Source organism: Marmota marmota, unplaced genomic scaffold (assembly GCF_001458135.2).
Source record: "Marmota marmota marmota unplaced genomic scaffold, marMar, whole genome shotgun sequence".
NCBI classification, from domain to species: domain Eukaryota; kingdom Metazoa; phylum Chordata; class Mammalia; order Rodentia; family Sciuridae; genus Marmota; species Marmota marmota.
Window position 1 is genome coordinate 9,740,193 of NW_026000016.1, and position 25,744 is coordinate 9,765,936.

The window sequence follows — 25,744 nt, forward strand, 5'->3', positions numbered from 1 at the left end:
AATTTCTGAGAATTGGCATTTGAAATGGGAACTTTAAGAATGGAGAAATTTTAAAGTTAGAGAACAGAACCCTGTACCTGTCTATAAGCATCATCTATACATTTACTAGCAGTGTGAGCTTCAATAATTTACCTAACCTCTCTGTGCCTAAATTTTCTTATATGTAAAATGGGATTCATTAAATACTCATCCTATTGCTATGGAGAAAATTAAATAAATTAGCATTCAATAAAATGCTTAGAACAGTTTGCAACACTATAATATCAAAATAAAAGTTAGTTTCTGCTACTGTTTTTATACCAGTAGCACAGGTCTCTAACTCCTACTGGAAATTAAGAGCTTAATGTTGGTGGGGTTTTTTTGTTGTTGTTTTGGTTTTTGGGGGGGATTTCTGTATTTGTTTTTGTTTTGTTTTATTTTGGTGGAGTAAGGACAAGGTCATGTGGCTAGTAAGTTGTATAAACCAGGTTTACTGAACTCTTGGATTAGGATAAGGTTTAACAAACTATAGCTTGCAGACCAAATTGGTTTTGTGTAACCTACAAGCAAAGAATGGTTTTTACATTTCTAAATTATTAAAAAAACAAAAGAAGGTTTTTTGATGCATGAAAATGATATAAAATTATATTTCAGTATTCATAAATAAAGTTTTATTGGAATTTAATATCATTTATATTGTCTATTGCCAGTTTCATGCCACAACAGCAGAATGGAGTAGTGACAACAACCATAGGGTCTACAAAACTGAAAATATTTTCTAACTGATGCTTTACAGAAGACGTTTTTCAATTCCTGCTCTGTGGAGTTATTAGCCTGCTAATTAATGAATAAGTTCATACCTTTTACCCTTCCTGTTTTGACAGAAAGGTGTATGCTTGCATAATAAAACATGACTTTAATTAGCCATCTTTATAGCCAGAAATCTTTTGTTTTGATTTGATTTTTTTTTTAAAAGTATAACTTTTCACCTTGGTTAAAATTCTCTTAAAACTGGAATACAAGTTTATGAGTAGACTTAATTCAGTGTTTATGGATTGGTGAAGTAAAGATATGTCAAAAATTATACACATTCACTGAAGGGTATTATGATTTAGATTCCTCTTGAGAATTGTCATAACCTGTATATGTGTTGTTTAAGGATATCTGCTATCCCCTAGTTCCTTTTAAAAGTTTTTCTTTTAATGTAATGAATTCTGAGATAGTCAATAAGAACTTTTCAAAGATAACATACCTTAAGACTGTAATAGCATGCGTCTGTTTCAAGAGTTACTTGTTAGGTTTTTTAAGGCTTTGACTTTATGACTCAGAACCTAAGGTAGCCAAAACTCTAGAGCCTTTGGCATTTGTACTTAGAGAACATGTGCTTTAATTTTGTCACACTGATCATTTAGATAAATAACCTTTTCTTCCATCCTTAGAATATTTTTAACTTGATGTGGGTCTTGTTGTTTGCTGAGTTATGTAATCATTATTGGGAAGTATTTTGTCATTGAATATCTGCAAAATCTTGTGTCTTCTTTTGCTCAAGTTTATATCTTCAAAAGTGGATAAGTTTGAAAGATTCTTCTTCGAGGTCCTGAGACTTATGGGAACATGACATGTGGACCTTACCCTTATAGAGCTTTGAATCTGTTGAGAAAGTCAGATATTTAATGTTAAGTATGATTGGTGTTGGAAAAAGAATTAAATTATGCAAAGGGAACATATAAAAACATGGAATAAATAATGTGAGTAAGTCAGAATCTTGTTTCTTTAAAATATTTTTTTCTTTTGAATTTGTGCTGATTTTTTAGTCTGTTAAGTTGAAATTATTTGTAGTTCAGACAAGTTTTGGAGCAATTTTAAGAAATTATACATATTGCCCCTCTTACTCCTACAGGCACAGTCTTCTCAATTCCTGTATTAAATAGTTGATGAATGGACTTCATGTGTTTGATTTTGCCAAAAAATTTATTTATTGAATCTAATGAACACTGTGAAATTGGAAGGAGGAATATAGAAAAAGTGAGAAAAGGCTTCCATTTAGTTTAATTACTACTTGAAAATCATTATAACTATTTATCTTTCTTGAACAAAAATGTTTTAAAGTAGATTCTTACTAAAGGTTCTCCCCCTTTGAACAGTTGCTTATTGTTTTGAGTATAAAACAGACAATTGTGTAGTTTCATACAAATACTTGCCTTAACAACAGGGATACTTTCTGAGAAATATGTCATGAGGCACTATTGTTGTAAAACATCATAGTATCCTTATACACCTATAGCTAGGTGTGTCCTACCACACACCTAGCTATATGGTATAGCCTGTTGCTCCTAAGTTACAAACCAGTACAGCATGTTACTGTACTTAATACTGTAGGCAGTTGTAACACAGTGGTATTTGTGTGTTAAAATACACAAATTATTCAGGGATACACAGTGTCCCCCAAAATCTTATGATTAGATTATGAGAGGTCTGATCAGTGGATTAATCCATATGCTAGATTAATCATTTGAAAGAACTGCTATACTGGGTGATAACTGGGAAGGTAGAGTGTGGCTGGAAGAAATAGGTCACTGAGAGAGTGCCTTTGGAGTTTACATTTTTGCCTTGATGCTTAACTCTCTCTCTCTGCTTCCTGGCCATGAGGTGAACAGCTTTCCTCTACCACACCCTTCCGCCATGATATTCAGCTTCACCTATGGCCCAGAGCAATAGTTAACTGACCATGGACTGAACCTCTGAAACTATGAGCCCAAATAAAAATTTTCTTCTCTAAATTGTTCTTTTTGGGTATTTGGTCATAGCAACAAAAAATGGACTAACACAAAAACTTAGAAAAGGAACAGTAAAAATGAAAAATGGACCACTTATATCATGAATACAGTTGCAGGGCTAGAAGTTGCTCTGGGTGAGTGAGCGAGCGGTGAGTGGTAAGTGAATGTGAATGCCTGTGATGTTACTGTACACTGTGGTAGACTAGAAACACTGTACATTTAGGCTACACTGAATTTATTTTTTTAAAGTTTTATTTCTTCAATAATAAATTACCCTGAGCTTACTGTAACTTTTTTTTTTTTACTTTGTGAACTTGGTAATTATTTTTAACTTTTTGAGGTATTTGTAATAACTCCCTTTAAAACACAAATTGTAGAGCCAAACAAAAATATATCCTGATTTTACATCCTTATTCTATGAGTCTTTTTCTCTTTTTAATTTTAATTTTTATTTTTTTACTTAAACTTTTTTGTTAAAACTAAGGCACAAACATATACATTAGCCTAGGTCTACACAGGGTCAGGATCATCAATCATTTCTGTCTCCAACTCTACTACATCTTATCCCACTGATGGGTCTTCAAGGGGAATAATAATAACAATGCCTATAATAACAATGCCTCCTGCTTTTTAATAAGTAGCAGGATTATGCTCTAAAATAACCATTAAAAGTATAGTATAGTAAATACAGAAACCAGTAACATTGTTATTTGTCATTATCAAGTATTTATACAATATATAATTATGTGTGCAGTATTTTTATATGCAGCACAGTAGGTTTGTTTACACCAGCAGCACTCAGCTCTCTACAAACACATGGCATGTAAGCATGACTGTGACGTCACTAGGCAATGGGAATTGTTCAGCTCCATCACAGTCATGTAACCACTGTCATGTATGCAGTTTGTTAACCAATTGTCATTATGCACTGAATGACTGTTATATTATCTAATTACATTTATATGTTAGTTATACATATACAGTGTGTACACACATAAACACATACATATATGTATATTGTGCAAAGAAAAATGGGAAGTCCCACCAACGCAAGCCCCAAAAGTAATCACTATTGACAATTTGACATTTCTCTATGTGAACATACCTTTATTTTTTTTTCTTTTCAAGACACATTGGATTAGAACATACCTCTTCTACACCTTTTTTTAAAAATATTTTTTGTTGTTGATAGACCTTTATTTTATTTATTTATTTGCAGTACTAAGAATCGAACCCAGTGCCTCACACATGCCAGGCAAGTACGCTGTTGCTGAGCCCCAGCCCTAACCCCAGCCCCTCTATAGCTTTTTTCACTTAAGATTATTTTATGGACCTCTTTCTCTGCAACTATTCATTGAGAACCACCTATATTTCTAGATCTACTTTATTCTTCCTGTTCTTTTTATGTTGATAATGTGAAGTTTTACATCTGTACCGTAGAACATTTGAAAGGCTTACAATAGGGTTTACAGTGGAAAATCAGTTTCCCTCCCAAATATACCTCTCAGTTTTCCCCTTTCCAGAAGCTACCACCGAAATAAGTTTTTTCTTTTGAAATCATTTATCTGTTTATTCAGGATTAGGGACTGAATCTATCAAAAGCCTTTTTTATTTTGAGACAGTGTCTTGCTGGGTTACCCAGGCTGGCCTCAAACTTGTGGTCCTCCTATCTCAGCCCCCTAAGTTGCTGAAATTATAGGCATATGCCATTATACCTAGTTATCCTTTTATTTTTATATGCTGTTACATTTTTATAAATTGCCCTCGTCACCCAGTCATTTATAGAAAAGCCTAATGCTGAGTGAATCTACACCAGCAGCCAGTTTTGTGATATTGGTATTTAAGATTGTATGACAAAATGAAAAGAGATTTCTTGTTAGTCATATTTCAATTTCAGGTTTCATACTATATTATTGTAAGATAATACAATCTGTGGGTGAAAAGTCTTTGTCAGCATTTTAAATCCTTTAAGTGTAACAAATGTTCCAGAAGCAATCCCACAAGTCCCTGGGTGCCCCAGAGCACTGCCTCCCACACCTTTCATCCATGTCTGCTTGTCTCACTGTTGGTATTATGCATATAACCAGATCTTAGAGAGTACAGGAATAAATAGACTTGCTACTTAAATCTCAAAGCTAATTTAAAGGCTTATAGCTAATTTCTTTTATACTATTTTTTAATTGGATTGTTTTAATCTGAAACTATATGGATTAACTTGATTTTTCCAACTTAATTCTGAGAGTGCCAGAGTGTGGGGAATATGGGTTGCCTGGGGTGGTATTAGATTGAAAGAGGGTGAGAACCTACCAGAACCATCCTGGAGCTGAGAATGTTATTCATTGAAGCTCTTTTCTATAACACTGGGTCTTTTTGTCAGCTGCTAATATAAAAGAGATTACCTGAAAAAATCCTGACTTTCTAATGAGTTAACCAGGGAAGATAGGGTGCTAGTTGTTTAGGGGATATAGAAAGAAATGAACCAGATCCAGTTTTGAGAGTGGCAGTGTTCATAGCTTAAGACCTCTGAGCCCTAGGTTTGTACTTCCCGTTTATAATACTTAATTTTGTACAAAATATGTTTCTCAAAAATTACAAGTGTGATTGTTTAGATATGAGGTGTCCTTGAAAAGCTCCTGTGTTAATGCTGGAATATTCAGAGGTGAAAAAATTATAAGAGATATAACTTAATCATTTCATCCCAGTTTGAATGGACTGACTGGGTAGTAATTGTAGGCAGGGGCATGGCTACAGAAAGTGGATCACTGAGGATGTGCCCTGGTGAGTTCATCTGCCCTCTGGCCCCTTGTCCTTGTTCTTTGTGTTTCCCAGTTGCCATGAGGTGAACAGCTTTCCTCTGCTGCAGCCCTTCCACCCTGGTGTTCTGCCCACCTTTGTCCCAAAGCAATGGGAGTCAGCCTACCATGGACTGAATCTCTGAAACCATGAGTTGGTCTTGTCAGACATTTTGGTCACAGAAACATAAAACTAACAACATGGAAATGCAGTGTAAAAAAGTAAAAAAAAAAAAAAAAAAAAAAAAATAGACCTATGCTATATAAGAAGATACCCTCTTACCCCAAAACATTATGTAATTCCTTCTTTTTAATATAATATCTGATGTATCATTTATAAATATTTTTTAATTATTTTATTTTTCTTTGTGATTGGACACATATAACACCTGACTTAAATCAAATGTGCTTCCAGTAACAGTTTAATAAAAATCTTCAATGATTGCCATTTTTGCTTAATTATGTTTATGAGACCTATGCATAATTACATTTTCTCTTTATTTCAGTTTTAAAAAAAAACATAAAATTTACCATCTTGACCATTCTTAAGTGTACTCCTCAGCAGTGTTAAGTGTATTCATACTGTTGTGAAAACAAACAGCTTTTCATCTCATAAAACTCAAATTCTCTACAACAACTCCCTGTTTCTCCTGTCCCCCGCCCATAGCAACCACTATTCTACTTTCTGTTTGTATGAGATACCTCAGATGAGTAGAATCATACAACATTTGTTGTTTTGTGACTGGCTTCATTTAGCATAATGACCTCAAGGTTCGTAAGGCTGAATATTATTCTGTTGTATGTGTGTTTTGTTTATCCATACTGTTGTTAGACCTAGGATTGACTCACCTTGGGGCTATTGTGAATAATGCTGCCAGAACATGGGTGTGCTTGTATCTCTTTAAGATCTTGCTTTCACCTCTTTGGACATAAACTGAAAAGTCAAATTGCTGGATCATATGGCATTTCTAACTTTAATTTTAAACCACTGCCATACCGTTTTCCATAGTGGTTGACCATTTTACATTTCCATCAGCAGTGGATAAGAGTTCCATCTTTTCCATATCCTCACCAGCACTCATTTTTTGGTTTGTTTTTGGTTTTGTTTTAATAATAGCCTTCCTAATGAGTTTCAAGGAAGTGACTGTGGTTTTGATTTACATTTTCCTAATGATTGGTAGTGTTGGACATCTTTTTAATATATTTGCAGACTACTTGCATGCCATCTTTGGAGAAATGACTATTCAGATCCTTTGCTCATTTTTAAATTGGATTGTTTGTTGTTGTGGAGTCATGAGATTTCTTTATAAATTCTTGATATTAACATCTGATATGATTATTATAATTTGCAAATATTTTTTTCCATTCTATAGGTTGCCTCTTCCCTCTCCTGATTGTGCCCTTTGATGCACAGAAATTTTATCTGTTTTTATTTTGCCTAGGTTGTTGGTATCATACTACATTTATATTAGACTATTCATCTCAACTAATTTTTCTAAAATAATAAGAACAAAATGTAATGAAATATTTAGATAATTATAAAATCACTTTTTGATACAATAACTGAGAATGTTGCTTCATCATCCAACATGTAAATGTACACATTTGGACTACAAATTGTAGTTTGAAATGTGGATTTATAAAGAAATTGATTATGGAAGCATTGTCAAATATATGAAGATAAAGGATCAGGAAAGTGTTCCTAAACATGTCCAAGTTGGAATCCCTGATAATCTACGATGAACTGTTGTAGAAATCCTTACAAGAAGAAAGTGGTGCTCTGTTGCCTTGTGCATTCTTTTTTTTCTCATCTTTCCTCTATGATAATGCTTCATATTCAGTTAATACCTCTAAACAAACAGTTCAAATTTTTTATTCCAAGGTTAACTTTCAAATTTAGAGAAATAAAATATGTTCTTAAAGTATTTGACTTTATCACAATTTAAATTTTAATATATGATTGCTTTGGGGGGATTGTTGTTGTTATTAATTATTCATGACAGTAGAATATATTTTGACATATTATACATATGTGGAGTATAACTTCTCATTCCTCTAGTTGTACATGATGTGGAATTACACTGGTCGGATAATCATATATTCACATAGGAAAGTAATGTCCAATTCATTTTACTGTCTTTCCTCTTCCTGTTCCCCCTCTTCCCTTCATTCCACTTTGATATTGTTGCTTTTGATCAGCAATATTTACACTAATTAGTAGATGTTGATTATCAAGGCTTTTAGCAATGCACAAGAAGTACTGTATACATCTTTTTTCACTTCAACAGGGACCTGAAGGACTAGTTCTTGGCTGATTTTCTGTGACTTCTAAAATATTTAAACTAGAATTTAAGGATTTTTTTCTTCACATGCTATTTCTCCTTTTAAAGTAATGTTGCCATTGCTCCTTTTTCCTCCTACTTTCTTTTTCTTTCCTTCCTGATTGCTACATTTCATTTTTTTCCTCTGCTCATTAGTCTTAAACAAATGTTGACAGACCTCCTTGACTAATAATATTCCTTTCTTCCCTGCCCACTCAGACTCATCATTCCTGGCCTTGGCCCTCATCTCTATTCTCCAGGGTTTGTAAGGGTCAAAGTGAGCCATCAACATCTGTGTGGAAATACCGTTGCTTTCCTAGCATTAGAGAACTACACAGTGAATACTACTCACCTGCTAATCAGATGGTTAACCATCCCCCTGGTGCTCAGGCTAGATGTTATAAGGTGGTTGGAACCTGAATTAGCAGGAAATCACTAAGCTTAAATGTTGCTGCTAGACCATCTTGTCTTCCAGATACATAAAGCAGTTCAATTCTTAAAACCTTAAGAACAGAAAGAAGCTACTGAAATATTGAGATATTTTCCCCTTTTATTTTCTTTTAGGTTTAAATAATAGTGCTTATAAACAAATCCTCAGTTGACAAAACAGGAGAAGCATATGACAATAGAAAATAAGTGAAATCTGTTCCTAAGTCGGCAGTGAACCGTGGCAGATGTGACTTTTCATGTAGTGGTCTACCCATGCGAAATTAGAAGTTTTTCCTTCTTAAATAAAGTCTTGTAACAAGTATAGCATTTTCTGCAAAAGAATCCAGCTATGCTAAGTTTATTACATTAAGCCTTCTAGCTAAGCTTTAGGTGAATGAAAATTCAGGCTTTTGAGTGGTTACTTTATTCTACTAGTCCTCTGGTGAACCATTTTGCTCTACCTAGGACTGTAGTAATCTTATTTGAAAAATTGTATTCATTAGCAAAAGGTACCAAAATATATTTAGCTAGGGTCATAGTGTTTAATTGTAATAGTATTATTATGATAACTACTATAATTAGTTTCAGATTTACCCTCCTTCCCACAGGACAAGGTTCTTCTAGTTTTTGATGCCTACTTAAGGCATGAAAATGACAGCAAAATTAATGTCATGACCTTTTTAGCCTGTTTATAGTTTTTCCATATAGTACCCTAAAGGACTTAGGGAGCAGTGTACATCTAAAATAAAACACTTAGTAGGGACAAGTTAAAATTGGGTTAATTGGGTTCACCTGATCCTCAGCTAGTAGCACCTCAGTGAAGAAAACATTTCATATTAGACAAAGGAACAAATGTTTATAATATAAAATTATCTCTAAAATGTCTGTATGCTCTATCATGTCTCTACAAAAATATTTAAAAGGCTACTTTTATGTAGGATTTTTTTAATACGTAGGATTTTTTCCTTTTTGTTGTTTATCTTGTTTGTCTTTTTTTAAATTGGGGGAAATCACTGTCTTTTCATATAACTAGCAAAAAAAAAAAAAAAATGTGCTAATACCAACTAAGGGATTATGCTCCAGGAGCTCTAACACCTTCCATTTGGTAGTGTTGGGCAGCTGCACTGTCTTACAACTGACGCTTCTTCCCTTTTCTGATGCCTCAAGTAAGACTTTCCATAAACAAGCATCCTTCTAAATCCTTGAGATGTGAACACTGGTTTTCATTTTATTGTCAGGTTTGCATATTTTAACAAAGTGCAGTGTTTGCATGTTCAACCAAAGTTGAGAAAAACATGTAGGTATGTTAGAATCTCTTTAAAGGCCTTGTATTTTCCCCCCTTTCTTTAAAGCTTTTGGATAATTAACTGAAAAGTGGCAGTGGCAGTTTTTGCAAATAGTGTTTTTGAAGCATTTTCATATGTTGTTGGATAAAGTGGTACAACTTCGTTGAATGACAATTTGCCAATATCCATAAAAATCTTAAATTGACCTGGCCAGAAATTTCTTACTGTGGCTTTGTCCTACTATTTGACTTGTGCATGTTAGCAAAGAGCGAAAGCCTGAGAACAATCTAATTATCAATAAGTGGGTTAGGAAATAGTGGTTACTCAGCCTTAAAGAAGGATGAAATTATGGAATTTGCCAGTAAATGGGTGAAACTGGAGAATATCATGCTAGCAAAATAAGCCAGTCTGAATGTTTTCTCTGATATGGCCAATGCTACTTCACAGTGGCCAGAGTGGGCAGCAGCGGTGCAGCTAGGGAAGAACAGAGGTAATTTGGATTAGACAGAGGGGAGTGAAGGGAGGGGAGTGTTCAGGGGTAGGAAGGACAGTGGAATGAATTAGACATTATTACCCTATATGCATACTACTGATGTAATTCTCCATCATGTACAACTAGAAGAATGAGAAGTTATACTCTATTTATGTATGATATGTCAAAATGCATTCTACTTTCATGTATAACTAATTAGAAAAAAAAAAAAAAAAGGTGTACCCCAGGCAATTGCTAGGCAATTGCTCAACCTCAGTGGTAGAGCAATTGCCTAGTATGTGTGAAGCCCTGGGTTCAATCCTCAGCACCACAAAAAAATAAATAAATAGCTCAGCACAGTGGCAGATGCCTGTAATCCCAGTAGCTCAGGAGGCTCAAGACAGGAGGATTGCGAGTTCAAAGCCAGACTCTAAACAGCGAGGGGCTAAGCAATTCAGTGAGATCCCCCTCTTTAAAAAAATACAAAATAGGTCTGGGGATGTGGCTCAGTGGCCATGTGCCACTGAGTTCAATCTCTGGTCCCCCAAAAATACATAAAAAATAAGTAAATAAATAAATAAAATACAGGTATTATATCCATTAACTAAAAAAAAAAAATTGTGCTATGTTCTTTCTTGAATGAGGAGAAAATATGGTGAGTATATAGGAAGGAAAAAAAAGTACTCTTCAGTGATTAAAAAAAGAAAAAGAAAGGAAGAAAGATGGAGTGGAAGAGTGGTTCCATGCAATGAATCACTATTCAGCCTTTAAATGAAGAAAATCTATAAGTTCTGATATGGAAAGATCTTAAGAATAGGGCTGGGGTTGTGGCTCAGTGGTATAGTGCTTGCCTAGCATGTGTGAGGCACTGGGTTCAATTCTCAGCACCACATTCCAAAAAATAAGTAAATAAAGGCATTGTGTCCATCTACAACTAAAAAAAAAAAATTAACATCTCAAAAATATATTAAGGGAAAGAAGAGCATCATGTATAATTTGCTTCAATGTGGGGATGGGGAGAAAGGGATGGGACATATTTTACACATTAACTTACATATACACAGATTGTTCCTTAAAGGATACCCAAAAAGGTACAGAGTTGTTACCTCTAAGGGAGTAAATTGGGAGAACAGAATGAGAGGCAAGCTTAAATTTTTACTATATTCCTATGTTTACTATTTGAACTTTTGCCCTGTACATATTTTTTTAACTAAAATACAAACACAGTGTTTAAAATAGATTTTGAAGGCTTAGCAATACAAGAAAATGTTTGTTTGTTATTTATTTTTGGTGCTTGGGATTGAACCCATTGAACCATGTACTTCGTGCCTACCTAGCACATACTCTACTACTTGGCCATACACCCACCCCATAAATACATGCTTAGAGCAGAATAAAAATATATATACACTATGATTATGTGTATTACAAAACCAAAACAAATCTTAAAAGTATAGGAAAGAAACTAGGAATATAACAAAACATTAATAGTATTTTTATCTTAGACTATTGAAATTATAAAATTTTTCTTTGTTTCACACTTAGTAATATATTAGTTATCTGAATATTGCTATGGTTTTTCAAAATAATTTTTCACTTACCTTAATGTACACTAATAGAAATTTTTTGATAAATGAAAAAATAAGATTTCAGAATGCTGTATTTTAACCTGAAACCTTTTTTGACCCCAGTTCTGTCTCAAAGCTTGTTAATTTTTATTTAGCTTTTTCTATGTTGGAAATAATCATTTTATGATAACCTAAGTGTTTGATAAAAGTATTTGGGGGCAGGAAATAAAAAATGTTTAGGTGATACTGAAAAGGTAAATCTGTGACTAGAGTGCTCCAAGTAAAAGTAAGTTTGAATTATTTTCGGAAGAAGAAAAATCACCAGATTCTGTATTAAGCAGCAATTCACACAGCCACAGAACATGAGAAAATATATACAGCATGGATGAAATTAGGAAATGGAGCAGAGAAGTGTTTGTTTGCTTAGGTTTGTTTGTTTTTGGTTTGATATAGGGTCTCCCTTTGTTGCCAGGCTAGCTTCAAATTCATCTTCCTGCCTCAGCCTTCCAAATAGCAGGGCTTAAGGGCTCTGCCACTGAGCCCAACTAGTTTTGTTTTTTTTTTTTTTAATTGAATAGTCATTATGAAACTAATGGATGGGGTTTTAATTGAATGCAGAAATTGTAGAGAAGGAAACAGCTAGAGGTAGCAGAGGACTGAGACAGAAATGGACTAAACTGGGAATGTCATGAATCATTTAGAAGGGAAGAGAGGCAAGAGGTAGAAACAGAATCTGTTGAAAGTATACATACCCATTGGTCTATGATGTTGAAACCAAAATGTGTGTGGTACTTGGCAGCTGGTTAGACTTAAGAGAATAAAGAAATGTGAAGAATCCAAAATGATCTTAAAATTTTATCAATTTTCTGTAACCTGTTTAGTTTAAAGATGATTTTGTCACAGCGAATGGATAAGAGTAAAAGTGGTGGAAATAGAATCATTTCTAAAGTAATGAATTAAAAGAAAACTGACTGAAGTGCTGACAGCCAGACTGATTGAAAAGAACAAAATAATGAACAGTCTCACAATATGTATCAATATCATAGAAAGGTAAATGACAGCCTCTTTATTTTGTGGTATTTATTTTGTTGCCGAGTGTCATTTATTACCAAATAATGCAATTCTTTTTTGAAATGCTTCCATCTTTGTCAGGATGGCCTTGGTGACCTCTTCATACTGTTAGACTTGGAAGCCAGGCTGGAAATTCCAAGCATGTTCTGTTTAACAGAAAAAGAGCCAAATATTTTTCTTACAACTATATCTTAGACATTTGTACAAATAAAGACATGAAAGAATGGTTATGTGTTAAAACTAAAACCGTTCCTGAAAACTTCAGTCTTTTTATACTTAGATGAAATGTATAAAAGCATTATTGTCAACATAATGCATTGATAAATGATGTTGAAAATTATTGTTTTCTGGGGCTTCTTATCTGTAAGTGATGAAACTTGAAACAATGTTGAAATATCTGAAAAGCCTCTGAACCTAATACTTGAGAAATTCAAGAGATAGACTTTTTTTTTTACTTTACATAAAATATTTTAAATGTCATTTTAGGAGTAGTACAGTCCTCCCAAAAACACAACTAGGAACTCTACAAATCATAGGAAATTTATACTTTGTCAATTATCTGTCACTTTTAGTTACAGAAACATGTATGAGTGGCAAAATCAATAGATTGCTTCAAATTTTAAAAATCAATGACTTAACTCATTGAAACACTGGAAGGTAAAGTTGAGGGATTTTTCTAGAAAGTACAAAAGAGAAATGGAAAAGCAAAAACAAAAATTAAAGTATAATTATCCTAGGAGGATTGACATCTGAATAATAGGAGTTCAAGGGCAGAGAGAGAGAACAGAGAAAAATAAATGAGGAAATCCAAGAAAACTAGTTGAAGGAAATGTCCCAGGAAGTGAAATACACAAGATTCCAGATTGATAGGGCCCATTAAACACTTGGGGAATGGATCAAAATAGACTAAGACATTTGGTTGTAAAATTTCTAAACATTGTTTCCAAAAAGAAAAAAAGAAATGCAAACAAATTACATATGAAGGACCCCTTGAATTTCTTCATACCAACATTGGAAACCAAAACTCAGCGAGTAGTGCCTTCAAATTTCAACCTGGAATTCTATACTTAGAAAATTTGGAGAAAAAATATGGAGGTATAAATACTGGACTAATCAGCTATAAAAATTTCAAGTGCTTATCTCTGAGGAAAAGAATGTGTAGTGGCTGCATTTTTTTTTAACTTAAATGTTTCTTTTATTTTTTAAATTTTTTATTGATTTTTTTAAAAAAACAAATGACAGCGGAATGCATTACAATTCTTACACATATACAGCACAATTTTTCATATCTCTGGTTGTATACACCAATTCGTGTCTTCATACATGTACTTTGGATAATGATGTAGTGGCTGCATTTTTAAAATGAAGTGTAGGGAAATAGTTAATGTAACTTTGATTTAAATTGAAAAGAAAAAAGGGAAAGATTATTTTAGCAGCACAGAGTCGATTGGAAAGGTATAGGACTAGAGGCAGGAAGTTAAGAGGACCTGACCTAAGGCAGGAAGGTGAGGATGGAACAGAAGTGATAGCTTTGGAAAAAAACTTCAAAAGAGGAGCAGGGAGGGGTTGCCTAGCATGCTTGAAGCCCTGGGTTCCATCTGCAGCACCATGAAGAAAGAAAGAGGCACATTTCAAGGCAGGAGCTGCATTTAGTTTAGAAGTTAGAGGTAGTCAGTTGGAATATGTAGCAGGCAGAGAACATTTTGCCCTGGAACCTGAGAGCTGGGAATACAAATTTAAAGTTGTACTTAGAACCAGAGAAGTTGTCCTTTGTAAAGAACCTATAAGAGAAAAGAAATAAGGGTCTAGGCTAGAACATGTTTTCCTAAACAGATTTTGTGTGTGTGTGTGTGTGTGTGTGTGTGTGTGTGTAGACCAAATTTAAAAAAAATTAAAAGGGCCTCCTAAACATTATTTTGTTGTATTGCATTGCATTGTATGTTGTGTTATTTTTTGTATCAGGGATTGAACCCAAGGTCGCTTAATCACTGAGCCACATCCCTAGCCAAATTTATTTTGATACAGTTTCACAAAATTTCTTAGGGCTCACTGAGTTGCTATGGCTAGCCTTGAACTTGAGATCCTCCTTCCTCAGCCTGCCAGGTTGCTGAGGCATGAACCATCATGTTCAACTTCCTCCTAAACATTATTAACCTACCAGTTCAGTTATGTACACAACATGTATTAAGGAACACTATATGTGCATGCATTTTTATAAGGGTAAGTGATTAGCTCTTATGCTTGAAAATGTCGTACCTTCTAGTGTACTACTTTTTCTTTCATGAAAGAATCCTAGAGCATTTATTAACATATAGTACTTTTTTAAAAAAATATTTTTAGTTGTGGATGGACACAGTTTCTTTATTTACTTTTTTAATATTTATTTTTTAGTTGTAGTTGGACACAATACCTTTATTTTATTTTATTTATTTATTTATTTTTATGTGGTGCTGAGGATCGAACCCAGGGCCTCTCACGTGCTAGGCGAGCACTCTACTGCTGAGCCACAACCTCAGCCCAACATAGTATTTTTCTTATAAAATATTTTCAACATATAGTATCCAGTTGAAGCCTTCTTCAACTGAGTTAAGTATTATTCTCTTTCCCTTTCTAAGCTGCAGAAACTGAAACCGAAAAAGAGATGAAATGACTTGACCAGAATCCCACAGTAAGAAATTTTACTTAAAAATGGACATTCCTCAGTCAATTCATGATCCTTCCAGTGATTTCTTTTTTTAACTTATTGCATACTTGAAATTGGGCTAGACCATTATCTTGGAAATTAGTGGTCTAGTCTTCTAGCATTTTTGATTTGGTGAGTAGTCATGTGCCTTTGGGAACATCATCTTAATAGGTCTAAAAATTCAGGGAAAGTAGGATTACTTCCAAAGTTTCTGCAACTCCAAGTAGTAGAATAGGAATTTCCTTGAAAGATCTTTAATTAGTTTCTCAGAATGACTCTGAACCATTTCACAGAGTATCAGTGACTGATATTTTAAAATATCTGAGTCTGAGGAAGGACTTTTTTTTTTTAGCCATGTGCAACTATTTAAGAAAGGAAGGAGTTTGTCAAACATTAATACATTGTACTAATGTAAATATCAATATAAGCATTAAGAATTTACTAAGTGGATCAAAATTTATTCTGTAGATAGTTTTAGCTTCTCTAATCCTTTAATATCAAATTGAGAATTTTATTTTTATTCAGTTCTTAAATAGGATACATTAAAACAGGAATAAGCATTTACTATAATTCAGAAAATGATTAATATTATTATTGTCAGGACTTATATACTATAAACTTATGCTATTTTAACAAAATGAGCTTTAAAGTATTGAAGTCTTTTTGATCTTGAGAAACATGGATTCCATCATTGCTTAGAAGTAGTTTTTTTTTTTTTTTTAATTAGTGAAATATACTACAACCACTGTGGAAAATAGGTAATTGCTTATAAAGTTGTATATCACCCAGCAATTCCACTCCTACATTTTTGTTTTGTTTTGTTTTGTTTTGTTTTTTGGTACTGGGGATTGAACCCAAAGGTGTTTAACCACTGAGCCACATCTCTTGCCCTTTTTTATGCTTTATTTAGAGACGGGGTCTCACTGAGTTTCTTAGGGCCTCGCTAAATTGCTGAGGCTGGTTTTAAATTCATAATCCTCTTGCCTCAGCCTCCGGAGCGGCTGGGATAATAGGCATGGGCCACCTGGCTCTACTCCTAAAGTTTTACCCAAGAGATATGAAAACATTTATCTACACAAAAAGTGCGCACAAGTATTTAGATTTATTTATTTATGATGACCAAAAATTGGCAACAATTCAAATGTCTATCAGTGGATAAATGGATAAATAAATAAATAAATTGCATTACAGTCATAAGGTAGGATGCTATTAGTAAACCAAGCCCATTTTATAAAAGAAAAGTCATCCATGGGCTTGCTGACTCTAATTCTAACTTCAAACCTAAAATCTTGTGGGACTATCACCATGCTATGTTTTAGAATCCAGAGGCACAAGATTATAGTAGGATCAAAAGTGGAAAATGGCGTGTCAAAGGAACAGCTACCTAAATGTAGCAGGTTAATAGTAGTATCTCAGTGAATAAAGCAGAACCTGTTTAAGACACCAAAAGACTCATTACTGTTTTCATATATTTCCATTTCTCTATTTTCACATTTCAAGTTCCTGGCCAAATTTATTACATTATTACAGTTATCTGAATAACAGTATGTTTGTCTGGTGATGTATGACATGTTTATTCCCTTGGAAATCGCTTCCTGGAAATAATCATCTAGACTGACATCTACATTGTAATTTTGTGATTGGTACCCACATATACAAGAGCATGCACTTATCACACTAACTCACAACATGGGCTAATGTTAATAAGCTTATTGAGCATGGAACAAATGATTATCTTTTATTCTCTAAGGTCTTTATCTAAATTTATTTTTAGGAGTCTTGGCAAGGCAGCATAACAAAGACAAGGCAGTGTCTGCCTTAGGCTTCCTGAACAAGAAGTAAATGGAAAATTTCCATTTCTAGCACCATCAAGCTGTCACTTTCCCAAGTAACCAATTTACCTAATTTTCATTTTTAATCAACTCTGTTTAAATATATTAACTAAAATCAAAAGTAATCATATGAGTGATTTATAAAGCTCATTATATTAAAACTTGCCATAATTGATGGCATTCACTGTGTGCATTCTTTAATTTTTGCCCCCTTTTGATAGATTTTTCTGCTTAATATACTTTTTAACAATTCAAGAAAGAAAAGTCAGGTTGTAATTTTACATATTGTTATATACTGTGAAGGACACAGTGCCTGCTACTATTATACCATGGTGCCTTTTGTAAAAATGCACATTGACTTTTCTTGTGTGAAGTTGGAAAAATACTGTTAGATTTTATGTGACTATTTAATACATCTTTTCCTCTAATATATTTATATAATCAACTATCATCCAAGCTAGTCAGAAAATGCAATATTGTGTTTATGCAAGATGTTTTGTTTAGTAAGTGTTAGGTGTATTAACTACAAAATATTTTCATTTTTCATGATTACAATAGGATGAAACTATAGCAGTGCTATACTTGACAGCGAAAGATAGCGTGGCTCCTATAGTGGTACATATGTGTTTCTAGTGCACAATTGATCATAGCCAAACTATGGAACCAGCCTAGGTGTCTGTCAGTGAATGAATTGTAAAGAAAATGTGGCACATATATGCAATGGAATTATATTCAGCCATAAAGAAGAATGAGTTTATGTCATTTGTAGGAAAGTGAATAGAACTTGAGAACATCAACTTAACATTAAATGAAATAAGCCAAAATCAAAAAGTCAAAGTCCATATGTTTTCTCACATATGTATGTGGAAGCTAGAGAAGAAAAGGTGGGCGGGTAGTGTGTGGGAGTGTGTCATGAAAATCCAAGAGAGATAATAGAGTAGAAGAAAGGGAGTTTGGGAGGGAGGAGGGAAAGGAAAGGGGAATGAACTGGCCAAATGATATTGTTACATACACGTACAAATATGTAACAATGGATTCCATCATTATGTATAATTATAATGCACCAATAAAAATATGGAAAACCAAAACACAGTATGACTTTTGAGTGAGTTTTCTACCTTAGATACCATGATATTGGACATCCAGTTAAAATTATTTTGATACCCCAAATAGCCAAAGCACCCTTGAACAAAAAGAACAAAGATGAAGATATTTTATTATATTACCTGATTTCAAAATACTCTACAATACTATAGTAACCAAAACAGCATTGTATTGGCTTTAAAACAAACACAGAGACAAATGGAACAGAATTGAGTGCCTGGAAATAACCCCTAGCATGTATAGCCAACTGATTTTCAATAGGGTGCTAAAAACACTGGAGAATGGAAAGACTTCAATAAACAGTGCTAAGGATAAGTTGTGTACATGCATGAGAATAAACCAGACCCTTACCTCTGACCAGTTATAAAAATCAACTCAAAGTGGATTGCAAATTTAAGTAAGATGTAAAACAGTGAAACTACTAGAAGACGACATAGGGGAGAAGAGGCTTCAGGACATTAAAAAAGGAGTTTGGGGGCAAGAGCCCCAAAACCACAGGAAACAAAAGCAAAAAGAGACAAATGATCACACTAAAAAGCTTCTGTACAGCAAAGGAAACAATCAGAATAAAGATACAACCTGCAGAATAGGAAAAAATATTTGCAAACTATATATATGTAATAAGGGGTTGATATCCAAAAGAAAAATCAATAAATAACCCAATTTAAAAATGGGCAGAGTACTTAAGTAGATACATCTCAAAAAAAGACACACAAATGACAATCAAGTATATGAAAAAAGTGTTCAATATCACTAATCATCAGGGAAATGGCAAATCAAAACCACAGTAAGATATCATCTTCCCCAGTAAGAACGGCTTTATCTAGGGAATCCTTGCACATAACTGGTGGTAATATAAATTAGTAGAGCTATTATGGAAACCAGTATGAAGGTTCCTCAAGAAGTTATAAATAGAACTTACCTTATAATCCAAAAATTCTGCTACTGTACATATATCCAAATGAAATGATGTCAGTATGTTGAACAGACCTCTGCATTCACATGCAGTACTTCAGCACTGTTGACAGTAGCCAAGATACTGAATCAATGGAAGTGTCTTTCAACTAATGAATGACTAAAGAAAAGGTGTCATATACACATGATGGAATACTATTTAGCCAGGAAAAGAATGAAATCCTATTATTTGTGACAACTTGAATAGGAATGAAGATCCTTATGTTCAGTGAAATAAGCCAGGCACAGAACGACAAATACCTAATGATCTCACTCATATGTCAAATAGAAAAAAGTTAATTTCATAGAGGTTGAGAAGTGTAATGGTGGTTACTAAAGGATGGAGCATAGGGAATAAGGAAATGTTGATCAATGAGTACTAAGTTACGGTTGGATAGGAATAAGAAGCTGTTGCCTGGTAGGGTGACTGTAGGTAACAATTATGTACTGTATATCTCAAAAAGCTAGAAGAAAACATATTGAATGTTTTCTCCATGAAAAAACGATAGATGATCAAGGAGATACATATGTTTAACCTAATTTAAGCATTACAGAGTGCATACATATACTGAAACACCACATGGGGCCCCATTAATATGTACAATTTTAAGTTATATATCAGTCTATAAAATAAAAATAATTATGATTACATTCCTTTTTTAGTACATGATAGTGTTTCAAAATAATTTAATTTTTTTCTGATTGCAAAAGTAGTATTTATTCATTGGAGAAATTTTGTAATATTCCAATAAGCGTAAAATGGAAATTAAATAATAATTTAATGCCTGACTCAGAGGTAACCACTGTTAATATTTGCTACTTGTTCTCATGAATATATGGGGGAAAAATGACCCATACTACTTGATAACCAATGCTTTGATACAAGAACATATCATAAGCATTTTTCACATTTAAAAATTTTAAGAAACATTTTTAAATAACTTCTTTATAAAGATATGCCCTGCTTTATTTAGCAGTTTTAAATCAATTTTATTTATTTTTTGACAGTTTATAATCACAATCAAGACAATGAATGCATCTTTTGCCTCAAGGGATATTTCTTGTGCCAACTTGACTTTTCCTTCCACACTTCCTTTGTCATCTGACTCCAGACAACTATCAGTCTATTTCTATAGTTTGTATTTTCTGAAATCTTATATATTAATAGCATCGTACAGTATATGCTTTTTTTTTTTTTTTTTTTTTTTGTCTAGCTTCTTTCAAATAACAGTGTTCTTGCAGATTCATTCCATTGTAATGTGGATTAATGGTCTGTTTCTTTAAATTGTTTAGCAGTGTTCCTTTATCTGTTCACACTTTCCATCTGTTGGCGTACATTTGGGTTGTTTCTGATTGGGGGCTACTACAAATAAAGCTGTTGTGAGCGTTCTCTGTACAAGTCTATGTGTGGATATATGCTTTCTTTTCTCTTGGGAAAGTAGGAAGGGATTAGCTGGATCCCATGGTAGATGTATCTTGGCTTTTGGAAAAATTACCAAACTATTTTTAAAAGTAACTACTATTTTACATTATTACTAGCAGCATATAAGATTTCTATTTCTTCTACTTTCTTGTCAATACTTAATATAGTCACTAGTTTTTTTTCTTGTTTTTTTTTTTATTGGTTGTTCAAAACATTACAAAGCTCATGACATATCATCTTTCATACATTTGATTCAAGTGGGTTATGAACTCCCATTTTTTACCCCAAATACAAGTTGCAGAATCACATCGGTTACTCATCCACATTTTTACATAATACCATATTAATGACTGTTGTATTCTGCTACCTTTCCTATCCCCTACTATCTCCCCTCCCCTTCCCTCTCATCTTCCCTCTCTACCCCATCTGCTGTTGTTTAATTCTCTCCCTTGTTTTTTTTTCCCCCTTTCCCCTCACAAACTCTTATATGCAATTTTGTGTAACAATGAGGGTCTCCGGGAAACTATGGAAATGGAAGGAGACCCTCATAGTCACTAGTTTTTGTGTTTTACTTTCAAACATATTTTCTACCATGTGGAAAAATGCCTTTGTTTTTTCCTATAGTTATAATGTTCTGTGTGTCATTAAATATGTTTCATCAATGCACTATATCAGCATTTTCTATGCTACTATGTAATCTTTATAATCATGTTTTTAATTACTAGATTATAGTTTATTAAATGAATATATTGCAATTACATTACCTTTACCTATATTGTTAAGCATTTTAGTTATTTCTTCTTAAAAAGAATATATGAAATATAATTATCCAGAATGGTATTTTCAGGGAATCTTAACTTACACACACATGGATTGATAAGAGTAGGGATTCAGGTAGGGCCCCTGACTCAATGTGTTATTGCATCCCTCTCCAGGTCCAGTCTGGTATATTCAGTAAAATTTTGTTTGTAGAAAAGTAAGAAGAGGACTAAAAACATCAATTGTTACTAGTTTAGTTCATTTCTTATTAGTCATGTAATTATAAATAGAATTACTTATAAAAACATTATAATTTAAATTTTAGCATGTATTTAACATGACACCTCAATTATTTTCTAATTATTATTTGTGCTCGGTTATATTTAGGAAAGTTACCATTCAAGTCAAACTCACCATAATGCAGAATCCTCTATCAGTACCACCCAAAGATCAAGGTAAGATAAGCCGTGCTGAGGAAGATGGTAATGTGTACACTATAATAAAATAATTTTAATTGATATATTTAATGTCACTACCCTCTAATCATAAGGTGACTCATTTCCTAGAATTAGAAGCAAACCTTTTAATTTATGTGAAATTCATGTTCCTTGGTAAGTTGAGTGCTGTGGATTCCTGAGTTATAAGGACCTGTATCTCCTTTATTAGACTATTAGCTCCTTGAGAGCAGGGCCATGTCATTCCATGCAAAACTCCCAGAACCCATCCCATTTGCTGGCAGTTAGCTGGCACTGATAGATATCATTGAACTGACAATATGTTGGCCTTATTGAAGCAGAACAACATGGGTTTTAGTGAATAGAAAACACACACACACACACACACACACACACATGAATATACATATGGGAACACATGTGTGGAAAGAGAATATTTGCTTGTACATTTCTCTGGCCTATTTATTCTCATGCACATTTAAAAATAAACAGATAATAAAAACTGTTTCCGCTCCATAAAATTGATAGAAATAATGAATTTTTTAACAGGAGCCTCTGGAGCTTTCAGAAAAACAGTTTATAGGTAGAAGTAGAGTCCTTTCTTAATAAAGAATAATTGAATTGTCCACCCTCTAAAGGGCACACTCTAACCTATAGGAGAAATGCAAGTCTTTCCTCTGCCCCTACCTTAACTCTTCTAAACAGAACAGAAGTTTTGACATGGGTTTAAGAGAAAATGTTATCTTTAAAGATGCAAAATTGGACCACCTTAGTAGAAGATGTAGCTTTTAGTTGAAAGGAGAGAATTTGCTATAAAGAATCCTTAAATGGAGCAAATACTTTTTGATCTCTCTACCAAAGAAAAGGTAGTATCATAGCTCTTAAAAGTATGGAATCTGCTTTTATCATTTAATTCTATCAATTATATAACCTTAGATGTATCACTTGATATCAGCTTCCTTATCTATAAATCTCTAAATTAAAGATAATTAATCCCACCTTATAGGATATGAAGACTAAAAGAAATAATTTATGTAAACCATCAGCATATTATTGATTATAGAATAACCAATTATAAGATGATAGTAACTATTACACTCTATAATTGTTACTGATATGTGGGCTGGTCAGTGGGATAACTCTGAGGCTGCCTCTGTTTAAAGTGTCTAGTGACCTTAGAAGGACAAACATGATCCAAGGGAAGCTATGGAAAGTAATCATGGAAAAAAATCTTGACTTGGATCTCATCCAGGCATTGGGCCAAAGGGAGGGCCAATGTCCTTAAGACTCACACAAAGCCCAGCTCTGAACACTAGGGCAAGAAAGGAAATGGGGGTGGGGGGCCAAAGAGAGAACCTAAGTGGGAATCAAGAGCATGAATTTTCTGAGTTCTCTGGTATATCCTTTGGAAGATTAGTATAGTGATCAATAGCTGATGGAGGGTTTGGAAATTCAGTATCCTAACTAGTGTTAACTTTCTCTACCTGAGCAGCAAACATAGGCATAATTGCTTAAAAGAAAGAATAATGGATCAAGTATCAGGAAATCTGGGCTCCTTTCCCAGAACCCTTTATCATCACCTATGGAAAGTCAGACAAGTTATTTTGACCCTAATCCTCAATTTCTGTACTATAAAGACTAGGAACTGGATGTGGTGGCACACACCTGTAATCCCAGTAACTCAGGAGGCTTTGACAGGATGATCATGAGTTCAAAGCTAGCCTCAGCAATTTAGCAAGGCCCTAAGCAACTTAGCTAGATCCTGTCTCAAAATAAAATATAAAAAGGACTGGGGATGTGGCTTAGTGTTTGAGTGCCCCTGGGTTCAAATCCCAGTACCAAAAAAAAAGGACTAGAATCACTAGATATCTCTCTAAGATGTTATAAGTTTGTATAGTGAATAATTAAGCAATGAGCTGTTTATATGTTCGCTGATAAAGAGAAATAAAGCATGTCACCCCTCACACCTCTTGCCTGCTTTGCTTCCATAAGGCTTATTTGCTTTGTTTTTGTGTGTCTGCCTCTCTGCACTATTATATAATCTTAGTTATTTCCATTGACACAGCCAGAAAATAAGACTCCATTAGTCTACTAGGTGGAAATTTAATAGTCCTATTAACTTTCTCCTCAGTCTTTTTTAGGACCATATATGCTTAAGCCCCAAACCTGAAATTTGACAGAGAAAAGACATAAAACCAAAAAAGAACTCAATTAACCATGTGCCTCCAGTATGATAGTCACTAAGCCTACAACTTTCCATCCCTTATTTTTATTTAGTCCTCACAGTAAGTTGAGTATAAATCTTTTTAAATTTGTTCTAATTATTTGTACATGACAGTGGAATGCATTTGACACATCAGACATAAATGGAGTATAACTTCTCAATCTTCTGGTTGTACATGATATAAAGTTACAAAGCTCATGTATTCATATATGCACATAGGTTAATAATGTCCAATTCATTGCACTATCATTCCTAGCCCATACCCCCTCCCCTCCCTTTACTCCCCTCTGTCTAATCCAAAGTACCTCTATTCTTCCCTACCCACCCCCCTTATTATGAATTAGCATCCACACATCAGAGAAAACATTCAACCTTTGGTTCTTTAGGATTGGCCTATTTCACTTAGCATGATATTTATTCTCCAGTTCTGTCTATTTATTGGCAAATGCCATGATTTCATTCTTCTTTAAGGCTGAGTAATATTCCATTGCATATATATACCACAATTTCTTTGTTGTTGTTGTTGTTTTGTTACTGGGAATTAAACTCAGGGGCACTCCGCTACTAAGTCTTATCCCCAGTCCCATTTTATATTTTATTAGAGACAGGGTCTCACTGAGTTGCTTAACACCTTACTTTTGCTGAGGCTGGCTTTGAATTTGTGATCTTCCTGGTTCAGCCCTCCAAGCCACTGAGATTACAGGCTTGTGCCGCTGAGCCGGCCCACAATCTCTTTATTCATTCATTCATCTGCTGAAGGACACCTAGGTTGGTTCCATAGTTTAGCTATTGTGAATTGAGCTGCTATAAACATTGATGTGGTTGCATCACTGTAGTATGCTGATAAATCTTTATTTTAAACATTTAGGGAGATTAGTTACTTTTGCCAAAATCATCAACCAGTAAGTCACTGATTCAAGATTTGAACCCAGAACTATCAAAAAGTAAAGGTATTTGTCCCCAGTGTCACATCATAAATTTATAAAGTTTTCTAATAATTTTTTGATCAACCCTCTTTTTCTTCTTTGATAAATGCTTAATTAGATACATAGATGCTTAAAGTGATCTTAAATCAAAGTAGGCAGAAATTATGACATATTATGATGATTCACTTCATTAAAGAAAAACAATATATATGAGTCCTAAGAATTGTCCAGTTATTCATTAATTTCCTTATTAATTCATTCAAGTGCTTTCTGCATATCCTGGATAATACTAATATTGTTTAGGAAATAAAAATATCAGATTTATTTATTATGATTATTTACATTTCTGTCAGAAAATATAATCTTTTAGTTTGATGGGCTCATGCTATTTATTAAATGCTGATTTATTTACTTAACAAGCTACTGATAAGTTGTTTATAAATGTGAGACTTTTGAATTTCTGACTTATAGAAACATACAAATATAAGTATGAAATTCAAGTAGGACACCATCAACAGATGTTAGAGCTTAAGGGAAATGCATTCCACCAGCATATTATACCTTACCAAACATTCATATGGTGGAAACTGATTTGGAGATGATCAAGGTTATTCTTACTAGAAATGATATCAGATGTTATGAGGTATTCAAAGATTAAATCATAAAGTGCCTAGACTTTCAGACAACAC

General features: G+C 33.7%; 1 protein-coding gene and 1 long non-coding RNA gene across 17 annotated transcripts in view; one reads left to right on the top strand and one right to left on the bottom strand.

Annotated features, from left to right (window-relative positions):
- The window catches only part of Znf438 (zinc finger protein 438), a 192,600-nt gene that overhangs the window by 140,574 nt on the left and 26,282 nt on the right, over positions 1–25,744 (top strand). For 14 of the 16 annotated variants that reach the window (XM_048809102.1, XM_048809114.1, XM_048809104.1 and 11 more), the window contains one exon: positions 21,838–21,905. The exons of the other annotated variants lie outside the window; for them this stretch is intronic. In XM_048809102.1, the coding sequence (XP_048665059.1) occupies positions 21,869–21,905 (37 nt within the window). In that variant the 5' untranslated portion in view covers positions 21,838–21,868. The remainder of the gene's footprint in view (positions 1–21,837; positions 21,906–25,744) is intronic. 16 annotated transcript variants of the gene reach the window in all.
- Positions 345–8,384, bottom strand: LOC125618446. Its single transcript, XR_007349709.1, has 2 exons — positions 8,222–8,384; positions 345–1,629 (listed from the first exon to the last, which is right to left on the bottom strand). It is a non-coding gene; the product is annotated as an uncharacterized LOC125618446 (long non-coding RNA).